General features: G+C 50.0%; 1 protein-coding gene across 1 annotated transcript in view; it reads right to left on the bottom strand.

The window, feature by feature from the left end:
* MAP4K5 (mitogen-activated protein kinase kinase kinase kinase 5) overlaps positions 1 to 23,821 on the bottom strand; it is a 232,454-nt gene that overhangs the window by 116,799 nt on the left and 91,834 nt on the right. The window contains 8 exon segments of the mRNA XM_060261158.1: positions 5,085 to 5,099; positions 8,075 to 8,141; positions 8,270 to 8,401; positions 12,872 to 12,944; positions 18,548 to 18,590; positions 18,681 to 18,728; positions 19,677 to 19,732; positions 21,256 to 21,320. Of these exon segments, the coding sequence (XP_060117141.1) occupies positions 5,085 to 5,099; positions 8,075 to 8,141; positions 8,270 to 8,401; positions 12,872 to 12,944; positions 18,548 to 18,590; positions 18,681 to 18,728; positions 19,677 to 19,732; positions 21,256 to 21,320 (499 nt within the window).

The raw sequence follows: 23,821 nt of genomic DNA, 5'->3' as shown, positions 1-23,821 counted from the left end.
AGACCTACCTTAAACCTCCGCTTCGAATCGGATCCTTCCGAGACATCGGGATTTCTCCCCTGTATAAGGACTTCCGAGACATCGGGATTTCTCCCCTGTACAAGGACTCAGCCGCTCAGGCCTCAAACAAGGATCACTCTCGCTCACCCTCTCGTCGAGCCCGATCCCGGTCCCCGCTCATCAAGGGCCGCTCCAGATCACCACGTCGGCGCCGAGACTCCGATTCCTCGGATTACTACCGCGACTACTATGCCACTCCTAGATATGACCGTTACTACTCTCGTACCCATCGCCCTTCTCGGTCTCCATCTCTGGAAGGTTCAGGTTATTCCCCTTACCGTTACGAGGACTCTCCTGCACCCCGTGATCGACTCCGTGACTTCTCCAGACGCCTCCGCGATTCTCCACGGTCTCGAGGTTTCGACCGCGACTTTTCTTCTCCTCGACCCCGTGATTACTCTCGAGATCGGATCCGAGAGCCACGCCGTGGCTTCGACCGTGACCTCTCTTCTCGATCCCGCGATCAAGATCGGACCCGAGAACATGACCATCCTCGGGATCGGATCCGAGAGCTTGACTACTCTCGCTATTCTCCTCGACTCCGTGATAGGCTTCACGAATGCGCTCGTCTCTCCGAGCTTCAGCGATCCCGGGACCACCACCAGCCAGAGGACGCTAGACCGCGCACTCCATCAGCCTCGGCCTCGACTGCCCCGCCGGTCTCCACCCCCACAGACCAACCCGCTCAGACGGTTGAACCGAAGACCGTTCCTTCGGACCCGATCCGGCCTTCACATCCTCCTTCCGGTGACGATTCCCACTCCGATCATGAATCGTCAGCATCGTCTGACTCCGAGGACCGCCCTGACTCGGTAGCCTCGGACTCGGTGCCACAACCTCGACTTTCTCCGTCAGATGCGTCCAAGGCCTATCTCCATCTAATAACCACCATGGCCGAAGCCCTCAACATTACTCTTCCGTCGGACTCACCTAAAGTCTCGGATGTTGTACACGACCTCGTGCAAACGGACTTCCCACCTGGCTCTTTGCTCCCTATGCTTCCGGTGCACCTCGAGGGCCTCCGTGAAACCTGGGACAAACCTGCCTCGGTCCCACCAACCGCAAAACGCTTTGACTCTCTTTATAGAGTTCACGCTCCTGAAGCCAAGTTTCTTGCCTCTCATCCGGCACCCAACTCGATTATCGTACATTCGGCAACTAAGGCCAAGCCGTCCAGACATCCGACACCTCCTGACCGCGAAGGCAGAAAATTGGACACCCTGGCAAGAAAGATGTTCAACCTTGCCTCTACAAATTCTAAACTAAACAATTACTTAGCCTATTTCTCGGCTTACGTCTTCAACTTGGCCAACCAATTTACACCTCTTATTCCCGCACTTCCTGAACCCTCCCAAAGAACGGCCTCTGCCTTGGTATCAGAACTCTCTAGAGTGTCCAAGCAGCAGATTAACACCATACGCCATGCTGTCTCCTGCTCTTCTAGAGTCTTTGCGTCATCTGTTGCCTTACGTCGCCACGCCTGGCTGAGGTCCACAAATTTACAACCAGACATTAAACAAAAGATCGAGGACCTTCCCTTCGATGGCCTCGGCCTTTTTCATGCTTCCACTGACGAGGTCCTCGCCTCGGTGGATGACGGCCGTAAGCGCGCTAAGCGCTTGGGAGTTTCCCAACCGTTCTCCCAGCAGTCCAACCGTGCAAAGCCCTGGAGACCATCTTTTCAAAGGCGCCAAAGGTCACCTAAGCGTCCTGATTTCTGGAAGAGGAAGACTGGCCAGCAGAAATCTCAGTTTCAACAGAGGCCGCGGTCACAACAGCCTAAAAAGTCCTCCCTTCCTTCTAAACAGTCTCTTTGACTTTCCCGAACCATTCTTACAAACACGCCTGTCACCTTTCCTTCCCATTTGGAACTCGATAACAACCGATTCCTGGGTGCTGACCATCGTGCGCCTAGGTTACGCAATCGAGTTCATTTCTCCACCTCGCTACCACTATTTCACAGCTACCCCTCCGTCTCCTCTCCTCCGTCAGGAGATTCTGGACTTGCTCAACAAGGAAGCCATCGAACCCGTTCCCCCCCTACATCGGGGGACAGGCTTCTACTCAAGATACTTCCTAGTTCCCAAGAGGGATGGAGGAAAGCGTCCCATTCTAGATCTAAGGAAGCTCAACAAGTACATCACATACAGGAAGTTCAGAATGATCTCCCTGCAGTCCATCTTGCCCCTTATTCCCAGGAATTCCTGGATGGCTTCCCTAGACCTTCAGGACGCTTACTTCCATGTGACCATTCGACCTCAACATCGGAAGTATCTGCGATTTGCCATGGGCCCGGACCACTACCAATATGTGTCCCTACCTTTCGGCCTTTCCACTGCGCCGCGCGTTTTCACCAAATGCATGGCGGTTGTGGCAGCTGCACTTCGCACTCGGAACATCCCAGTCTTCCCATACATCGACGACTGGCTCCTGGTGGCCCCGACACTACAGCAATTGGAGCACAATCTCGACACAGCTCTCACTCTTCTGCGCTCCCTGGGCCTTCGCGTAAATGCATCAAAATCGCACCTAACACCTACCCAGAACCTCAAGTTCATAGGCGCCCTTCTCTGCACCTCCCTGCATCGAGCTTTCCTTCCCGAGGACCGGGCACACACTATTATTGCCCTAGCCAAGTCAGTTCAACAACAGCCTCTCCAGTCTGCGTTCACCATCCAACGCCTGCTGGGCCTTATGGCCGCTACTACATCTGTCCTTCCTTTTGCAAGACTGCGAATGCGACACCTACAGACATGGTTTGTCCGAGCTTACCACCCTCAAACTCAATCTCAAGCTGTTCTGCTCACTATTCCGCACAGAGTGCTTCTATCTCTCACGTGGTGGACTGCACCCAACAATCTCCTCGAGGGCAAGCCGTTTCTACCGCCTTCCCCGACGGCCTCGATAACAACAGATGCCTCCAAGGGGGGATGGGGAGCCCACCTAGAGGACAAAACTGTCAGAGGACTTTGGACGACCGCCGAGAGCCGTATGCATATAAACTGCTTAGAACTGATCGCGGTGCACAGAGCTCTTCAATCATTTCTTCCACTAATAAGGGGCCAACATGTCCAGATCTCAACGGACAATATGGCAACTGTTTATTACATAAACAAACAAGGGGGAACCAGATCCCTCCGTCTCTGCCGTATAGCCGTGCTGCTCTGGGAATGGTGTGTCAAGCACAACATATTCATGACTGCCATTCATCTTCCCGGGGTGGAGAATATTCTGGCCGACTCCCTCAGCAGGATTCGCATAGACGACCACGAATGGTCCATCAATCCGATCTACCTTCGGCGCATCTTCCGTTGCTTCGGAACACCCAAGGTGGACGCCTTTGCATCCAGGAACAATGCCAAGTGTCCTCAGTTTTATTGCAGGAGGGGCAACGACGCATTTCTGCACAATTGGACAGGTCCCCTTCACTACTTCTTTCCACCGACCCCTCTTCTGACACGTGTGTTGGTGAAGATAGCTCGGGATGGCACAGATTGCATCCTCATTGCACCATGGTGGCCTCGGCAACCGTGGTTCACGCGGCTGCTCCAACTGTCACGCCACACTTACTACCGACTTCCTCCTGCGGGCGACCTCCTTTCTCAAGCCAACGGTCAGATTCTCCATCACAACCCTCGAGTCCTGGCCCTGGCTGCATGGAGAATACATCCACCTACCTCTCAACAGAGGTAGCAAATGTCATCCTCAACGCAAGAAAGCCCTCCACGAGACTTTCTTATCAGCGTAAATGGAAGCGCTTCTGTTCCTTTGCGACATCTTCCCATCTGCAGCCGGAATCGGCACCACTTAACCTAATCCTGGACTACCTGCTTTCTCTACAGAAATCGGGGCTCTGTTATTCCTCCTTGAAGGTTCACCTTTCTGCAGTTTCTGCTTTCCACAATCCGATTGATGGCAAGACTGTGTTCTCCCATCCTTTATCAAAGTCCTTTCTTAAAGGCATGTTGCACCTCAACCCACCTGTTAAGCCCTTTGTTCCGACTTGGAGTTTATCGTTAGTCCTTTCCTGCCTGATGAAACCCCCTTTTGAGCCTATGGCTACCATAGACCTCAACCTTCTTTCCTGGAAGACAGCATTGCTCGTAGCCCTTACCTCGGGCAAACGGGCAAGTGACTTATGCGCCTTCCGCCACGATCCTCCCTACACCATTTTCCACAAGGACAAAGTTGTTTTGCGACCGGACCCTGCGTTCCTGCCGAAGGTTGTCTCCCAGTTCCACCTATCTACCTCAACTTCTCTACCAACCTTTTTCTCCAACCCATCCGACCAGGGTCAACGAGCCCTGCATTCCTTGGACGTTAGAAGGGCTTTATCCTTCTACCTTGACCGTACACAACCTTTCCGTAAGGACCCTAACCTGTTTGTGGCCTATGGAAACCCTCACAAGGGTCTTAAAATTTCTACCCAACGTCTGTCGAAGTGGGTAGTCAGTGCCATCAGGTTGTGTTACGAACTGGCTAAACAGCCTTTGCCCGAAGGCCTTAAGGCCCACTCTACTAGAGCGGTCTCGACGTCTTCGGCCTTTCTACAAGGCGTTTCTCTAGAGGACATTTGTGCGGCTGCATCCTGGTCCTCTCCATCCACGTTCGTCTCCCATTATGCGCTGGACGTTCGTGCGAGACGTGACGCCTCCTTCGGTCAAGCGGTCCTCAGATCCATCTTCCACTGAAGCCAGGGGTGAGTGCATTCGCTTCCATCTTTTCGCTGCATACCATGTCACATGATGGTTGATTGCGTGATTACATATGATCTGATTGCTTCCTGTGACTAACTTTCTTCTTTACCAGCACCCTCCTCCAGGTCATCTAGCTGGCTAGTCACCCATGTGTGGGACTGCACAGAGACCACGAAGAAGATAAACAGGTTGCTTACCTGTAACTGATGATCTTCGAGTGGTCATCTGTGCAGTCACACACGCCCACCCAGCCTTCCCCGCTGCTGGCCTCTTGTAATTGTTCCTTAACCTTGTATAGTGTCAGTGCCGGCGGCGGCTGGAAGAAACTGAGTGGAATGGGCGCTCTCCCCCCGCTCCAGGCATGCGCGGTCGCTGCCTGCTCCCCAGAGCGGGAGGAAAGCGCGCCAAAAGACGTTATAGGCGAGCTATTGGAGCTCCGAGGTATGGATCCGTTGCCTGCGGCAAGACCCATGTGTGTGACTGCACAGATGACCACTCGAAGATCATCAGTTACAGGTAAGCAACCTGTTTTTTTATCACCTTTCACTGTTGTTTCAGCCCAGCTAACAACGCTAACTAACAAACGCCCGACCCCAATTTGCGATTCTTTTAATCTGCTAAAATACATTTCCATGACTCTGCATGCTAACTCAGTGCCCACTTTCTCTATACTTAGGACTGCTTGCCATTCCATACTACTGTCTGATGGAGTGTGCTTAGAGCATATAAAAGCTTCCATTCCGAATAAAGCTTGGTTGGTCTTAAAAGATGCAACTTGACATACTTTGTCCTACGCCTTCAAACTGTAAGACTCACCCATTCATGTTATTTACTTATTGTAATGCTGCCATTCCACCAGATTGGGGTCCCCAAGGCAGCGTGCATAAAAACATTTGAATACCAGAAGCAACACTTACAATAATACCCCATCCCTTCATCTGAAGAAGTGTGCATGCACACGAACGCTTATATTCTGAATAAAACTTTGCTGGTCTTAAAGATGCACTTGACTCCTACTTTGTTCTAATTATAACACAGTTCTAGAAAAACACGCCAACAAGCAACGCTAGAACTGGGAAGGAGGACCGATATCCATTATTGGGGATATGTCGAATGAAACGGGGGGGAAAAAGTCTTTCCAATACAGGCAGATGGACAAATCTCTCTGGGAATTCGCTTTGTTCTAAACACACCCTTTTAGACTGATTCCTAGACAGTTGAAACCTTTTAGACTGATTCCTAGACAGTTCTAAACACACCCTTTTAGACTGATTCCTAGACAGTGAGAAAGTCAGTTAAAACATTGTTAGAATGACCACAGTATTAAAAAAAAAAAGACATACTCCCTCAACCAATTGGTTTGGAAATGTAAAGCCTGTTTCATTTTCCTGATGGACTAGATCAGGGGTCCTCAAACTACGGCCCGCGGGCCAGATGCGGCCCGCTGAGGACGTTTATGCGGCCCGCCGAGTTATGGCAAAATCAGACCAGAAGTGACGTTCGACCTAAACTCGCGTTAGCAACGCACACTTCCGGCACTGGGCTGAGGTGGCAGAGACAGAGTGTGAGGTGATACCGAGGTGAGGTGAGTTCCCAGGCCGGGGTGTGTGGTGTGGGGAAGGGAGAGAGATGCAGAAGACGGAGAATTGAAAGCTCGCGGCCTTATACAGTAACGGCAGTCCGGCCCTCCAACAGTCTGAGGGACAGTGAACTGGCCCTCTATTTAAAAAGTTTGAGGACCCCTGGACTAGATAATGGCAGTTAAGCAGACCACAGAATCAGAGAATCACAGAGTTGGAAGGGACCCCCGGGGTCATCTAGTTCAACCCCCTGCACAATGCAGGAAACTCACAAGCACCTCCCCCTAAATTCACAGGATCCTCATTGCTGTCCGATGGCCATCTAGCCTCTGTTTAAACCTCCAAGGAAGGAAAGTCCACCACCTTCCGAGGAGGAAGCCTGTTCCACCGAGAAACCGCTCTAATGGTCAGGAAGTTCTTCCTAATGTTGAGCCGGAAAATCTTTTGATTTAATTTCAACTTGTTGGTTCTGATGTGAGAGGGGGAAAGAAAGTTTTTAAGATTTGGCAGCCGTTCATTACATACTGGAATGTATTTAAGCCAGAGAGAAATCTTGAAGCAGGAAATTTTGACAGGCATACGATTACAGTATGTTGTGCATTACTGAAGTTGATGCGGTTTAATTACACAAATTTTCATATTGGTATATTATGTGTAAGGATATGGACTGACAAACAAAGGGTTAAAAAAAGAACTGACAGCAGGAATTTTTTTTAAAACACGGAGCCAGCATTTGGATGGAGCAAGCAATGTAGTATGGATGAAGCAAGTAGTAGTATGTGCAAAAAGGATCTAGGGGTCTTAGTGGATCATACGTTGAACATGAGCCAGCAGTGTGATGCGGTGGCTAAAAAGGCAAATGCAATTTTGGGCTGTATCAACAGAAGTATGGTGTCCAGATCATGCGAAGTGATGGTATCGTTTTACTCTACTCTGGTAAGACCTCACCTGGAGTATTGTGTTCAGTTTTGGGTATCAAATTTTAAGAAGGATATAGACAAGCTGGAACGGGTCCAGAGGAGGGTGACGAAGATGGTGAGGGGTCTGGAGACCAAGTCCTGTGAAGAAAGGTTGAAGGAGCTGGGCATGTTTAGCCTGGAGAGGAGGCAACTGAGAGGAGATATGATCAACATCTTCAAGTACTTGAATGGCTGTCATATAGAGGATGTTGTGGAATTGTTTTCTGTGGCCCCGGAAGGTAGGACCAGAACCAGTGGGTTGAAATTAAATCAAGAGTTTCTGACTCATCCTTGAACATGAACATATGAAGCTGCCTTATACTGAATCAGACCCTGGATCCATCAAACTCAGTACTGTCTACTCAGACTGGCAGCGGCTCTCCAGGGTCTCAAGCTGAGGTTTTTCACACCTATTTACCTGGATCCTTTTTTTGGAGATGCCAGGGATTGAACCTGGGACCTTCTGCTTACCAAGCAGATGCTCTACCACTGAGCCACCATCCCTCCCCTAACCTTAGGAAGAACTTTCTGACCGTCAGAGTGGTTCCTCAGTGGAAAAGGCTTCCTCCTAGGGAGGTGGTGGGCTCTCCTTCCTTGGAGGTTTTGAAACAGAGGCTAGATGGCCATCTGACAGCGATGAAGATCCTGTAAATTTAGGGGGAGGTGTTTGTGAGTTTCCTGCATTGCGCAGGGGATTGGATTAGACGACTCTGGAGGTCCCTTCCAACTTTATGAATGTCTCTTCAAGCACCCTGTAGAAAGAAGGAAATCTCCAGACATACCATTTTGTCTTCTCCTTTAGCTTTGGCGGTTGGAAGTTGCTTTTGGACATGAGAAAGAGGGCCCTGAAAGAAAAGGAAACAACAATCCAACGTTTATAAGGCAGAAGGTGGCTTCTCTACAGGCCTAGAGTCAAATTTGATCCTGCTGCCCCAAAAGGAGGAGGAGGAGGGGAGCCCCTCAACCCACAGACCTCATAGGGTGAAGGTCAAACATGGGGGGCTGCAGTTCAGCCAGTTCGATGGCCGTTATGCCCACGGCCCAGATGTCACAGAGCTGGTTGTAGCCCCCATTCTTCTCGACAGCTGCCACTTCTGGAGCCATCCTGAAAGGGAGATAAGACTGTCAGCTGACGGTATCAGTTGATAGGTCCTTCCGCCCCACCCCACAAGTGTTTCCTCAGTGGCCACGAAACTCAACCTGGCACGCCCAATTTGCGATCCGATTTGTGTTGACTGGAGTGGGTCGTAGGGACCGTATCACTTCAGCCTTGACCCGTCTACGCTAGCTCCCGATTTGTTTCTGGGCCCAATTCAAGGTGCTACTTTTGACCATCAAAAAGCCCTACGTGGTTCAGGACCAGCATACTTGACGGACTGCCCAATCCCTCAGGAACCCGCCTGACTATTATGGTCATTTTCCAGTTTCTGGTGCCCCGATTTCTGAGATTAGGCGTTCGGCAACACACGATAGGGCCTTCCCAGTCATGGCACCAAAAACTCTGAAACTCTCCTGAGAGAGATTTGTGTGTCCCCTTCTGTCGCTGTCTTCTGCCAATGCATGAAGACTTTTTTGTCTAGCATGCCCTCAGTGATCCCTCCTCCTTCCTATTCAATGCTTTTAAACTTTGTTTCTAATTGTTTTAAGAATGGGTGGTCTTAAGGTATGTTGGTCTTTGAAGGTCTTCGTCTTCAAAGCCCTACATGGTTTGGGACCAACATACCTGAAGGACAAGCTAATCCCTTATGAACCTATCCAACCGCTATAGTCGTGTTTGGAGACTTTGCCTTGGGTGCCCTCGCCTTCTGAAACTGGTGGGATGCAACCCAGGAGAGGGCCTTCTCAGTTGTGGCACCAAAGCTCTGGAATTTCCCAAGGAGATTTGTCTGCCAGCTTCTGCTGCTGTCTTCCACCAATGGGAAGACAGCATAAGAACATCAGAAGAGCCCTGCTGCATCAGACCAGTGAGGGTCCATCTAGCCCAGCCTCCTGTCTCACACAGTGGCCAACCAGTTCCTCTGGAGGGCCAACAACAGGGCAGAGAGGCCGAGGCCTTCATAAGAACATGAGAAGAGCCCTGCTGCATCAGACCAGAGAAGGTCCATCTAGCCCAGCCTCCTGTCTCACACAGTGGCCAACCAGTTCCTCTGGAGGGCCAACAACAGGGCAGAGGGGCCGAGGCCTTCATAAGAACATCAGAAGAGCCCTGCTGGATCAGACCAGTGAAGGTCCAGCTAGTCCAGCCTCCTGTCTCACACAGAGGCCAGCCAGTTCCTCTGGAGGGCCAACAACAGGGCAGAGAGGCTGAGGCCTTCATAAGAACATGAGAAGAGCCCTGCTGGGTCAGACCAGTGAAGGTCCAGCTAGTCCAGCCTCCTGTCTCACACAGAGGCCAGCCAGTTCCTCTGGCAGACAGCAGGGCAGCAGGGCCAACAGGGCCAACAGCAGGGCAGCAGGGACAGCAGGGCCAACAGCAGGGCAGAGAGGCCAAGGCCTTCATAAGAAAATCAGAAGAGCCCTGCTGGATCAGACCAGTGAAGGTCCATCTAGTCCAGCCTCCTGTCTCACACAGAGGCCAGCCAGTTCCTCTGGAGGGCCAACAACAAGGCAGAGAGGCCGAGGCCTTCAGAAGAATACCAGAAGAGCCCTGCTGGATCAGACCAGTGAAGGTCCATCTAGTCCAGCCTCCTGTCTCACACAGGGGCCAACCAGTTCCTCTGAAGGGCCAACAACAGGGTATAGAGGCTGAGGCCTTCCCTAGTGTTGTCTCCTCACACTGGGATTCAAAGGCCGACTTCCTCTGAACGTGGAGGTTCCCTTTAGTTGCCATGTCTTATAACCACAGATAGACCTCTCTCTCCTCCCTGAATCTGTCTAATCCTCTTTGAAAGCTATCTATGCCTGTGGCCATCACTACATCCTCCAAGGAAAGGAGCTGCAACCCTCGACAGTGTCAAAGATGCAGCCATGGGGCTATATAGGCCCCCAGAGGGCTCCTATCCGGCCCCTGAGCAACTGGCTGTCGTCTGTTTCCTTCTCCCTCTCTCTTGCTTCCTTCCGCATCACAGCTTGCTTTGCCAGGCTTGCTCAATCGCACAGCAGAGCTACAGAACAAAACCCCTATTTTCCCCACTGGCTGAGGCTCCTCCCATGGGGAGGAAGGGGAGAGGAAAGCTTGCTTCAAAGGAAGCTCTGGCTCTTTCCTTCCTTCCCCTGGGGACCAGGAGAGGGAGGAGCCTCAGCCAATAGAAGGAAGGGACTTATCAAAGCCACCAAGTAATATACCGTCTTACAGTTTGCAAAAAATATATTACAAGGATTGTGTACAACAAATAACAAACAATACAATATTGAACATATGAACATACGAAGCTGCCTTATACTGAATCAGACCTTTGGTCCATCAATGTCAGTATTGTCTTCTCCGACTGGCAGCGGCTCTCCAGGGTCTCAAGCTGAGGTTTTTCATGCCTATTTGCCTGGACCCTTTTTTGGAGACGCCAGGGACTGAACCTGGGACCTTCTGCTTCCCAAGCAGATGCTCTACCACTGAGCCACCGTCCCTCCCCTAAAGGAGAGGCCAGCGGTGCTAAGGCCTTTTAAAGCAACAGAAACCCCAAGGGGGCCAATCCCTTCCTCAGTTTTAACGGCTCAATTGTTTAGGAACTACATTCCCTAGAACGGGGGTAAGCCTTTGCATACAATTATTGTTTTGATATGTTAAAGTGTAATTTGTTTTTTTGTTTGTTTAAGCCTTGGTTGGTAATTATTATTATCATTGTCGTTCCTAAACAACTGAGCCGTTAAAACTGAGGAAGGGATTGAAACGTCATCAAAATCTAGAGAGACGTCTTTTTAAGAAAGCGGCTGTGTTGAAGCTACATTCCTTAGGAGCACCCACCTTGTGAATTTCAGTTGGACTATTTCCAAGTTTGGACTTACATCTATCCATTTGAGGGTGGGGTTTTTGGCCCCCTTGAGGTTTCTGTTACTTTAAAAGGCCCTAGCAGCGCCGGCCTCTATCAATACTGTATTGTTTATTATGTGCTGTACACAATCCTTGTAATATATTTTTGCAAACCGTAAGACGGTGCATCACTTGGTGGCTTTGACCAGTCTACCAATTACACCGAGTGCCCTTCAAGCAGCAGCAGCAGCAGCAGCAGCAGCAGAAGAAGAAGAAGAAGAAGAGGAAGATATTGGATTTATATCCCGCCCTCCACTCCGAAGAGTCTCAGAGCAGCTCACAATCTCCTTTACTTCCCCCCCCCCCAACAGACACCCTGTGAGGTAGATGAAGATACTGGATTTATATCCCACCCTCCACTCCAAAGAGTCTCAGAGCGGCTCACAATCTCCTTTAACTCCCCCACACACACAACAGACACCCTGTGAGGTAGATGAAGATATTGGATCTATATCCTGCCCTCCACTCCGAAGAGTCTCAGAGCGGCTCACAATCTCCTTTCCCTTCCTCCCCCACAACAGACACCCTGTGAGGTAGATGAAGATATTGGATTTAGATCCCGCCCTCCACTCCAAAGAGTCTCAGAGCAGCTCACAATCTCCTTTACTCCCCCCCCCCCCACAACAGACACCCTGTGAGGTAGATGAAGATATTGGATTTATATCCCGCCCTCCACTCCGAAGAGTCTCAGAGCGGCTCACAATCTCCTTTCCCTTCCTCCCCCACAACAGACACCCTGTGAGGTAGATGAAGATATTGGATTTATATCCCGCCCTCCACTCCAAAGAGTCTCAGAGCAGCTCACAATCTCCTTTACTTCCCCCCCCCACAACAGACACCCTGTGAGGTAGATGAAGATATTGGATTTAGATCCCGCCCTCCACTCCGAAGAGTCTCAGAGCGGCTCACAATCTCCTTTCCCTTCCTCCCCCACAACAGACACCCTGTGAGGTGGGTGGGGCTGGAGAGGGCTCTCACAGCAGCTGCCCTTTCAAGGACAACCTCTGCCAGAGCTCTGGCTGACCCAAGGCCATTCCAGCAGCTGCAAGTGGAGGAGTGGGGAATCGAACCCGATTCTCCCAGATAAAAGTCCGCACACTTAACCACTACACCAAACTGGCTCTCCTTGGAAGAGAGGCTTGGCTCAGTAGCTTTGCTGTGCGCTTGAGAGAGTCTGGGTTGCACAGGAGAGATACAAAGAAAGCACCTTTAAGACCGGCAAGTGCTAATGTTTTAAGCATGCATTTTAAAAAAAAAATGTCGTGTTTGTGTCCTCTACAAAGTTTGTATCTCTGCTACCTGACATTACATTTTATGACGCGCATGGCCCGGCCTGGGAAGGTCTCATTTATGTAGGATCCGGCCCTCATAACAAATAAGTTCAGCACCCCTGCTTCTGATTGCTTCAGTTGCCCTCCTCTGTACTCTTCCCAGCTCTGCAACGGCCTTTTGAAGAGACTGCAACCAGCATTCCAAGGAAGGCCACGTGCTCTCTGCTCTTTGCCTCCTTTCCCGAGTTGCTATTTCGGAATCTTTCCAGCACAGCATGGAAGAACCTTGGCTGAGCCTCCTGGACTCATGCTCAAATAACCCCAAGGAATTTATTACCAGTAAGGCGTGCCAATGAATGATTTCCTCTTTGCGATGGTAGCCGTTATTTTGGCCGCCACACCGAAGTCGGCTGCGGGAGAAAGAAGAGTAGTTATTTCTAGGAGCGGGCTTTTTCACTTTGATTTAGATAATTCAGCTTATTGAAAACGTCTGTCAGCTACCTTTCTAACTTGCAGGACTTGCAGAGGATTCAGAACTTAAGAACGTAAGAGAAGCCATGTTGGATCAGGCCAAGGGCCCGCCCAGGACAACACTCTGCGTCACCCAGGGGCCAAAAAAGCCAGCTGCCTTCAGGAGGTCCATAAGTGGGGCCAAGACACTAGAAGCCCTCCCACTATTGCCCCCCCCCATGCACCAAGAATACAGAGCATCACTGCCCCAGACATAAGAACGTAAGAGAAGCCATGTTGGATCAGGCCAATGGCCCCTCCAGTCCAACATTCTGTGTCACATAACAACATAAGAGAAGCCATGTTGGATCAGGCCAATGCCCATCCAGACCAACACTCTGTGTCACACAGTGGCCAAAAAACCCAGGTGCCATCAGGAGGTCCATCAGTGGGGCCAGGACACTAGAAGTCCTCACACTGTTATCCTTCCCAAGCACCAAGAATACAGAGCATCACTGCCCCAGACATAAGAGAAGCCATGTTGGATCAGACCAATGGCCCATCCAGTCCAACACTCCGTGTCCCATAAGAACATAAGAGAAGCCATGTTGGATCAGGCCAGTGGCCCATCCAGTCCAACACTCTGTGTCACATAAGAACATAAGAGAAGCCATGTTGGATCAGGCCAGTGGCTCTTCCAGTCCAACACTCTGTGTCATACAGTGGCCAAAAAACCCAGGTGCCATCAGGAGGTCCATCAGTGGGGCCAGGACATTAGAAGTCCTCACACTGTTATCCTTCCCAAGCACCAAGAATTCAGAGCATCACTGCCCTAGACATAAGAACATAAGAGAAGCCATGTTGGATCAGACCAATGGCCCATCAAGTCCAACACTCTGTGTCACACAGAGGCCAAAAACCAGGGGCCAATCAGGCTTCTGATTTAAATGAAGCAATTTCTGATTTAAATGAAGCAATTTCATTTCAACTCCCAAATTCCACCTGGGGCAGAGGAAAGACCTCCCCCTCCCAAAGTGGGAAGCAGGAGCAACACTCAACCAGCATCAAATGCCAACCAAGTCAGCCTTTGCCCCTCCCTAGAAGGGCAAAGGTGGAGGGTGGGTATGGAAAGGGAGGTGGTGAAAGCAAAGAAAGAGGGGGGAACAGTGTTATAAGATGACACACCATCTCTGTTCAGAAGGGCTATGAAAAAGTGGGTGGCGAAGTCACACTTAAGTAGGGTTGCCAATTCCGGGTTGGGGAAATATCTGGAATATTTTTGGGAGTGGAGCCTGAGGAGGCTGGGATTTGGGGAGGGGCCTCAACAGGATATGATGTCATAAAGTCCACCCTCCAAAGCAGCCATTTTAAGAAGATGATGCACGGGCTGGGGAAGGTAGAGAAAGAAGTACTTTTCTCCCTTTCTCACAATACGAGAACTCGTGGGCATTCGATGAAATTGCCGAGCAGCCGGGTTGGAATCAGGCCCAGCTCTGGGGCGCATAGCGCCCCAGGCAGACTGACTCCCCCTCCCCACAAGGGCACCCTTGTACCCCTCCCCACGGCCTCGCAATGCACACTCCACACACACCCCCGCGGCACTTACAGGAGCGACTCGACCCTCCTGCTTCTGTGTTTTGGCGGTTGTTCTCTTAATAGCAAGAAAAGAACTCCCGCCAAAGTGGGAAAGCAGAAAAATCGCGTCGCTCCAGTAAGCGCCACGGGGGGGGGGGGTGGCTTTTGGGAAGCACATGGGGAGGGGAAGGGAAGGGCTGGGCGGAGGAGGAGGACGGCGGCATGCGAGGGGGGGAAGGGGTGGGTGGGAAGCTACTGGAGGCGGGAAGGGGCGATCAGTGGCGGTGGCTAGGAAGGGGGGGACTTGCGGTGGAAGGTAAAGGAGTGGGCTGGTGGTGGTGGCGGCGGGGGGAGGCAAACTACGCGGCTATCTTGGGAACCAGGAGGGGGGAGCCCAATTTGGTGCCCTGGCCTTCCCGGCGCCCTAGGCAACTGCCTAGTTTGCCTAGTGGAAGAGCCGGCCCTGGTTAGAACAGATAAAAGGAAGTCCTTCTTCACCCAAAGAATGATTAACATGTGGAATTCACTACCAAAGAAGGTGGTTTCGGTTACAAGCACAGACAGCTTCAAAAGGGGACTGGATAAGCATATGGAGCAGAGGTTTATCAGTGGCTATGAGCCCCAGCACATAGCTGGAACTCTCTGTCTGGGGCAGCGATGCTCTGTATTCTTGGTGCTTGGGGGGGGGGGGGACACAGTGGGAGGGCTTCTAGCCTCACTGGTGGACCTCCTGATGGCACTTGGGGTTTTTTTGCCCACTGTGAGACACAGAGTGTTGGACTGGATGGACCATTGGCCTCATCCAACATGGCTTCTCTTAAGTTCTTCTGTGACACAGAGTGTTGGACAGGAGGGGCCACTGGACTGATCCAACATGGCTTCTCTTATGTTCTTATGTGATGCAGAGTGTTGGACTGGAGGGGCCACTGGCCTGATCCAACATGGCTTCTCTTATGTTCTTATGTGACTCCGAGTGTTGGGACTGGATGGGCCCATGGCCTGATCCAACAGGGCTTCTCTTATGTTCTTATGTGACACCGAGTGTTGGGACTGGATGGGCGCTTGGCCTGATCCAACAGGGCTTCTCTTATGTTCTTATGTGACACCGAGTGTTGGGACTGGATGGGCCCTTGGCCTGATCCAACATGGCTTCTCTCATGTTCTTATTTTCTGCAGGAGAGATGACTTCTGTTGCCTGGAGAGCAGTTGTAATAGTGGGGGATCTCCAGGCCTCACCTGGAGTTTGGCAATCCTACACCCTCTACTCATTGATTCAGGGTATTGCCTATTGCATCCAAAGGGCTTCAGGTGGGTAACTAAACTCCCACTATTCTAGCCTCTCCTCATTTGTACAAGAGGAGATCTGGCCAGAAATCAAGCCGAGAAATGTCATTTCCAGTTTTTTCCTGGCTCCTTCACAACCCTAGATAGACGCAACATTTAAAGAGAAGTTACGGCAGGTTTTTCAGACCTGTAGCGAGATTATGGTTTCCTCCTAGCGTGCAAGCCACATGCCAGACACACATTTTATCAATTCACTGGTTCAGCTGTCAGCAATTTCTCCTCCGCTGCTCCAGGATTCGGGCAGGCTAACTTATCTTTTTGGTTTTTCTAAATCACCCCTCTCTATTTCTTATCTCTTTACCTTTCTTGATAACCTGGAAGCATTTTTTAAAAGTTGCAAAACCACTCTGAGGATTGCGGTGGGAGCTGGCGTTGGGACTTCACAGGCACCAGCCAATCAGTGCTACCCACCTCCAGCTTTTGCTGCAAGCAAAGCTCAGTCTGGGGGAGAAAGAGACACGTTTGCACTGAATCGAGGGAGAGCACATCCAACCTGGACTCACTGCTCCACAAGATCAAGTCTGAGCCCAGTGGCATCTTTAAGAGCAACAAAGTCAAAGAAGAAAGCAATGAGGATGATCAAGGGCCTGGAGGAAGGACCCTCTGAGGAAAGGCTGAGGGCCTTGGGAAGGTTCAGCCTGGAGAAGAGAAGAAGAAGAAGATGATATTGGATTTATATCCCGCCCTCCACTCCGAAGAGTCTCAGAGCGGCTCACAATCTCCTTTCCCTTCCTCCCCAACAACGGACACCCTGTGAGGTGGGTGGGGCTGAGAGGGCTCTCACAGCAGCTGCCCTTTCAAGGACAGAGTCTCAGAGCGGTTCACAATCTCCTTTACCTTCCTCCCCCACAACAGACACCCTGTGAGGTGGGTGGGGCTGGAGAGGGCTCTCACAGCAGCTGCCCTTTCAAGGACAGAGTCTCAGAGCGGCTCACAATCTCCTTTCCCTTCCTCCCCCACAACAGACACCCTGTGAGGTGGGTGGGGCTGGAGAGGGCTCTCACAGCAGCTGCCCTTTCAAGGACAGAGTCTCAGAGTGGCCTGCAATCTCCTTTCCCTTCCTCCCCCACAACAGACACCCTGTGAGATGGGTGGGGCTGAGAGGGCTCTCCCAGCAGCTTCCCTTTCAAGGACAACCTCTGCCAGAGCTATGGCTGACCCAAGGCCATGCTAGCAAGTGCAAGTGGAGGAGTGGGGAATCCAACCTGGATCTCCCAGATAAGAGTCCGCGCACTTAACCGCTACACCAAACTGGCTCTCTTAACTGCTACACTTAACCGCTACACCAAACTGGCTCTCTTAACTGCTACACTTAACCGCTACACCAAACTGGCTCTCCAAGAGGAGGTTGAGGGGGGACACGATTGCTCTCTTTCAATATCTGAAAGGCTGTCATTTAGAGGAGGGCAAGGAGCTGTTCCACCTGGCGGCCAAGGATAGAACTCGAAGCAATGGGCTCAAATAACAAGCAGAAAAGCACCGGCTGGATATTAGGGGGGGAGGAAATTTATGGTCAGAATAGTTCTGAGTTGGAACCAGCTGCCTAGGAAGGTGGTGAGCTCCCCTTCACTGGCAGTCTTCAAAACGCGGCTGGATGATTATTTGTCAGAGATGCCCAGGGTTTCCCAAACTTTTCCCCTCTGTTGGCCAGTTCCTTCCCCGTGGTCCAGGCAGAGGATGCTCACGGAATGATACAGAAACTGTGCACCGGCCAGGAGCTTTCCCCGCCCTCTCGGATGTTTCCGAACATCAGAGAGGGACAAGGGAGGGCTTCTGGCCAGCGCACAGTGTCTCTAGTGCTCTCTCGAGCGCTACAGGAGACAACGTGGAGGGCAGGGGCTGAAGCACAGTGCGGCATGCAGCGCCAAAGATAAATAGAGAATAGGGGGGGGGGCAGCGGCTGTCGGGCCGTCCCTGGCGACCCGGTATTGAGGTTTCCGTGGCCCAGTACCGGGTTGCGACCCTGCAAGTGGGAAACGCTTCTTTAGGCTGATCCTGCATGGAGCAGGGGGAGGCTGAACTAGATGGTCTGTATGGCCCCTTCCGACTCTATAAAGGATTCTATAAAGTTTAATTCAAGTGCATGCACATGAAAGCTTCTACCCAGAATTAAACTTTGTTGGTCTTAAAGGTGCCCCCGTGGGAGGGATGGTGGCTCAGTGGTAGAGCATCTGCTTGGTAAGCAGAAGGTCCCAGGTTCAATCCTCGGCATCTCCAACTAAAAGGGGTCCAGGCAAATAGGCGTGAAAAACCTCAGCTTGAGATCCTGGAGAGCCATGAATGGGGCTGTGGCTCAGTGGTAGAGCATCTGTTTGGTAAGCAGAAGGTCCCAGGTTCAATCCCCGGCATCTCCAACTAAAAAAGGTCCAGGCAAGTAGGTGTGAAAAACCTCAGCTGGAGACCCTGGAGAGCCGCTGCAAGTCTGAGGAGACAAGACTGACTTTGATGGACCCAGGAGGGTCTGATTCAGTAGAAGGCAGCTTCAAAGGTTCATATATGTTCAATATGAGTCAAACCTTCCTTCCCTGGACTCTGACTTTGTTCTGTTGCTTCAGACCAACACAGCAACCCACCTGGATCTACCTGCTCCCCAAAATGTTAGGTATGTCTTCTCTCTTAAGGTCAGAAGAGATCATTCACTTACCTAATTTGATGTCCCCGTGGTCTGTTAATAGAATATTTGCACCCTAAAAAAAAAAAAAATTATCTTCATTAAAACCACCGACGACAAGTATTTTTTCTACACTGCAAACGTTCGCCTTGAGGAATTCACTTACCTTAATGTCCCTGTGCATTTTGCCTTTCATGTGCAAATAAGCAAGCCCCTAAAAAGAAAAAACGGGAAAAATTCAAGCATTTTTCTGTGCAATTAAACGCAAGACTAGGGCTAGCCTGTGAGATGGAATGAGACCGATCACCAGATAAAGCGGATTTTATTATATATCCCACATTTCTTCCCAATGAGGACCCCAAAGTGGCTTACATCATAAGAACATAAGAGAAGCCATGTTGGATCAGGCCAATGGCCCATCCAGTCCAACACTCTGTGTCACACAGTGGCAAAAAATTTTATATATACACACACACTGTGGCTAATAGCCACTGATGGACCTCTGCTCCATATTTTTATCTAAACCCCTCTTGAAGGTGGCTATGCTTCTGGCCGCCACCACCTCCTGTGGCAGTGAATTCCACATGTTAATCACCCTTTGGGTGAAGAAGTACTTCCTTTTATCCGTTTTAACCTGGCTACTCAGCAATTTCATCGAATGCCCACGAGTTCTTGTATTGTGAGAAAGGGAGAAAAGTACCTCTTTCTCTACTCTCTCCATCCCGTGCATTATCTTGTAAACCTCTATCATGTCACCCCGCAGTCGACGTTTCTCCAAGCTAAAGAGCCCCAAGCGTTTCAACCTTTCTTCATAGGGAAAGTGTTCCAGCCCTTTAATCATTCTAGTTGCCCTTTTCTGCACTTTCTCCAATGCTATAATATCCTTTTTGAGGTGCATTCTCTTCTCCTCCATTTCATCCTCACAACAACCCTGAGAGGTAGGCCAGGCTGAGACAGGTGCCAGCCCCATGGTCACCCAGTGAGCCTCCGTGGCACAAGCAGAAACGCTCACACCCTGCCACACATTTTGTTAGTCTTCGAGGGGCTCCTGGACTTGCTCTTTTCTACACCTTATATTAATGTACTTACGGCTGCAACTCACTGACAAATTTCAGTGCCTTTTGCCATCGTACCCCCAGGGCCGCACATGTCAATAGCTCACCTGCAGCGTCTCTCTGCACACATAGGCAATCTGGAGCTCTGTCAGGGGGCCCGTCACTGAAAGAAAAACAAAACTTATCAAATTGCTGAGGATCGCCATGCCGCCAAGAAGGCCTTGATGCAATGACAAGCCAACGACAAAAGGAGCATCCAAATGAAAGCAGATCTTCTCTTTGACTGGCTGGCCTGGGTGAGGCAGGTTGGTGGGCTGAAAGCCACAAAGTGAAGGAGGGCCCCCCAGTGGTTAAATCCAAGCAAACCACAGCCTGCTTCCCATAGAGGCCTGCAGCTCTCTGGCTGAGGACAGACAGACGATGGAGGGAGGGAGGGATTGGATGGATTGGATGGATGGATGGATGGATGGATGGATGGATGGATGGATGGATGGATGGCTGACCCAAGGCCATGCTAGCAGGTGCAAGTGGAGGAGTGGAGAATCAAACCCGGCTCTCCCAGATAAGAGTCCGCGCACTTAACCACTACACCGAACTGGCTCTCACAGATAGATAGATGGATAGATAGGTGGATAGATAGATGGACCAACCGATGGACCGACAGATGATAGATAGACAGATGGATAGATGACAGATGAGATAGATAGATAGATGATAGATAGATAGATAGATAGATAGATAGATAGATAGATAGATAGATAGATAGATAGATATAGAGATATAGAGATGACAGATAGATAGACAGACGATAGACAGACAGACAATTTTATTACATTTGTATCCCACCCTCCCACGGGCTCACAGTGGCTAACAGCAATTAAAGCAACATAGTGCTAAAATTAAATCACAATAAAATCATTAAAAATGTTTCATACAATTTTGTATAATTTAAAAGAATCCTTTTGGTTTCAGTTTCATTCCCTGGAGTCCAAGATGGCGTGGTTCGTTCTTATTCAGCACTGCATGTAATGATGATGTTAGGTGTTGTTTAGCGCTCTGCATTTATATTGGGATGGGTTCAAATACCAATGCTGTGGGGTGGTGGTCATCTCCCCATTAGATGTTAAATGCCAGCCTAAACTATTGTGTCTTGCAGGAATTCTGGAAAGTCCTGCAGGGCCCAGATGTTTTCAGGGAGGTGTTCCACAGGGCAGGGGCTGCCACCGAAAAGGCTCTAGCGGTGGTCAGCCGAGCTTCTTTTGGCCCAGGGATCCTGAGGAGATTTCGTGTACTTGATCGGAGTGCTCTCTGAGGCTCATGTAGGGAAAGGCGGTCCCAGAGTTAGGCAGGTCCAAGGCCTTATAGGGCTTTAAAGGTCATAACCAGCACCTTGAAGCGAATCTGGAATGCCACAGACACATCATTTCCTGCCTGATCTTTTTAACTGGAGATGCCGGGGCTTGAACCTGGGACCTTCTGCATGCCGGGCAGAGGCTCTGCCACCCCCACAATGTCTTTTTAAGCCACCTTAGCTCTAGTGATCAGCACTGCATCTTGGGAACTGAGGACTCCGCATGCACTCTTCCACGGGGCCAAGCTCGCCCTTTCCAGTGGATCGCACCCCTTTTGATCGGAAAAAGTGGCATGCGAAAAAACAAACAGACATGAGGGTAAGTTTCTGGTTACCGTGATAGATGTCCTGCAGGGATCCTCCTCCACAGTATTCCATGCAGATCCACAATTTCTCACGACTTCAAAACAAAGGGGAAATGGACAGGCTTAATGCCGCGTTTACAACAGACAAAAAATACAATAGAGAGAATCACGGAATAAGATGAGAACCCAAAGAAAAACCGTGACAAATAATGAACACAATCAAAAATATTTGTAATTCTTAGCGTATGAAACTTCGAAGTATTCGATTGTCACGATCCATTTCAATAATTAGTATTATAAAGTAAGTACATACAATTCATTTTACAAAACGCATCTAAGCACCGTTACATCAAAAGTTCAAAGTGCTTAGTGCTGCGAAGTGCTTGCAAGTCAAAGCGCCTGAGCAGATTCTTCTTCCAAAAGGAATATAGCTGCCAGAAAAATGGGATTGGATTTTAAACGTTATGTCTTGGAGTGAAATGGACAAACTTGCAAGAATCTTAAAGGACTATGGGTTGGAGAAGTTTAAGATGGATTGGGAGAAATTTCAAATATATGTTGAAAAACATTGGAAAGTAAAGGGACATTTAGTGATGTTTGAAAACAGTTGAATGGTTATAAAGAAAAGAAGAAATGGTTTTTATTTAGGTTTTTGTTTTTTTACTGGATTAATAGTATCTTAACATAAGAACATAAGAGAAGCCATGTTGGATCAGGTCAATGGCCCATCCAGTCCAACACTCTGTGTCACATAAGAACATAAGAGAAGCCATGTTGGATCAGGCCAGTGGCCCATCCAGTCCAACACTCTGTGTCACGTAAGAACATAAGAGAAGCCATGTTGGATTTATTTATTTATTTATCTGGGATTTATATCCCGCCCTTCCCACCGAGTGGCTCAGGGCGGCTTACAACATATATAAAACTAACCAATGGCCCATCCAGTCCAACACTCTGTGTCACATAAGAACATAAGAGAAGCCATGTTGGATCAGGCCAGTGCCCTATCCAGTCCAACACTCTGTGTCACATAAGAACATAAGAGAAGCCATGTTGGATCAGGCCAGTGGCCCCTCCAGTCCAACACTCTGTGTTACATAAGAACATAAGGGAAGCCTTGTTGGATCAGGCCAGTGGCCCCTCCAGTCCAACACTCTGTGTTACATAAGAACATAAGGGAAGCCTTGTTGGATCAGGCCAGTGGCCCCTCCAGTCCAACACTCTGTGTCACACAGTGACAATCGAATACTTTGAAGTATCATATACTAAGAATTACAAATATTTTCGACTGTATTTGTTATTTGTCACGGTTTTTCTTTGGGTTCTCGTGTTTACAACAGAAGCAACCACTGAGAGTCGCACGCTTTGCATTTCCTCGTCATCCTGTCCTCCATCCTTCCTCGGCAGCTCAGGACAAATGTCTTCCCACTACTGCCAGGCTTAACGTCTATCCCAGGGGCACCCGGAAAGCGTTTCTAGACAGTGGACAAGACTGGGTGGGGCTTCTGCCCAACAAGGTTCCTGATTGGCCGCTGGGAATCTAATAGGCTCTGCAAATTGTCAAAACGTTGCTTTGGCAGCCGCCGCCACTGCACAAGGATCTTCACTGTGTGGTTTAAGGTAAGCTGCAGCAGCCGTTCTGTGGCTAGCTCCGCCCCCTTTGAAAGCCATTTTATGGCTGCGCTCTCCACACTGTGTTGGAATTCTGAAGGCGCCTGCAGGTTCAAAAGGGTTGAGCACCCCCTGTTCGACCTCATCGCTTTCCTTCCCAATTTACAGACAGGAATGTAGAGCAAAGGCCTCTTTCAAAGGCCTCTTGAGAGCCAGTTTGGTGTCGTGGTGAAGTGCGCAGACTCTTATCTGGAAGAACCGGGTTTGATTCCCCACTCCTCCACTTGCAGCTGCTGGCATGGCCTTGGGTCAGCCGTAGCTCTCACAGAGTTGTCCTTGAAAAGACAGCTTCTGTCAGAGCTCTCTCAGCACCACCCTCATCACAGGGTGTCTGTTGTGTGGGGGAGGGGAAGGTAAAGGAGACTGTGATGACTCTGAGATTCAGAGTGGAGGGTGGGGTATGAATCCAATATCTTCTTCTTGAGAGCCAGTTTGGTGTAGTGGTTAAGTGTGTGGACTCTTATCTGAGAGAACCGGGTTTGATTCCCCACTTCTCCACTTCCAGCTGCTGGAATGGCTTTGGGTTAGCTGTAGCTCTCGCAGGAATTGTCCTTGAAAGAGCAGCTCCTGTGAGAGCCCTCTCAGCCCCACCCACCTCACAGGATGTCTGTTGTGGGGGAGGAAGATAAAGGAGATTGTGAGCCGCTCTGAGACTCTGATTCAGAGAGAAGGGTGGGGTATAAATCTGCGGTCTTCTTCTTTCCCACCACCACTTGCGCTGAACTTAAGGTTCATGGCAGAGCACAAAAAACATGAACAGCAAGTAACTGTGCACATATCTTAATGGATTGTGTGTGTGAGCATGCCACACTGACTAGGTTGGGGTGCCAACTGCTGAATGCTTACAGGGTGCCTAAGAGAATACGGTCCTCATATCAGTTTTCCAAAATATGCATACTTAGAGCAAGGGGTCGAATCCAACGAG

This window comes from Heteronotia binoei, chromosome 21 (assembly GCF_032191835.1).
Source record: "Heteronotia binoei isolate CCM8104 ecotype False Entrance Well chromosome 21, APGP_CSIRO_Hbin_v1, whole genome shotgun sequence".
NCBI classification, from domain to species: domain Eukaryota; kingdom Metazoa; phylum Chordata; class Lepidosauria; order Squamata; family Gekkonidae; genus Heteronotia; species Heteronotia binoei.
Note: the sequence above shows the minus strand (reverse complement) of the source record. Positions and strands in the feature narration are given on the sequence as shown.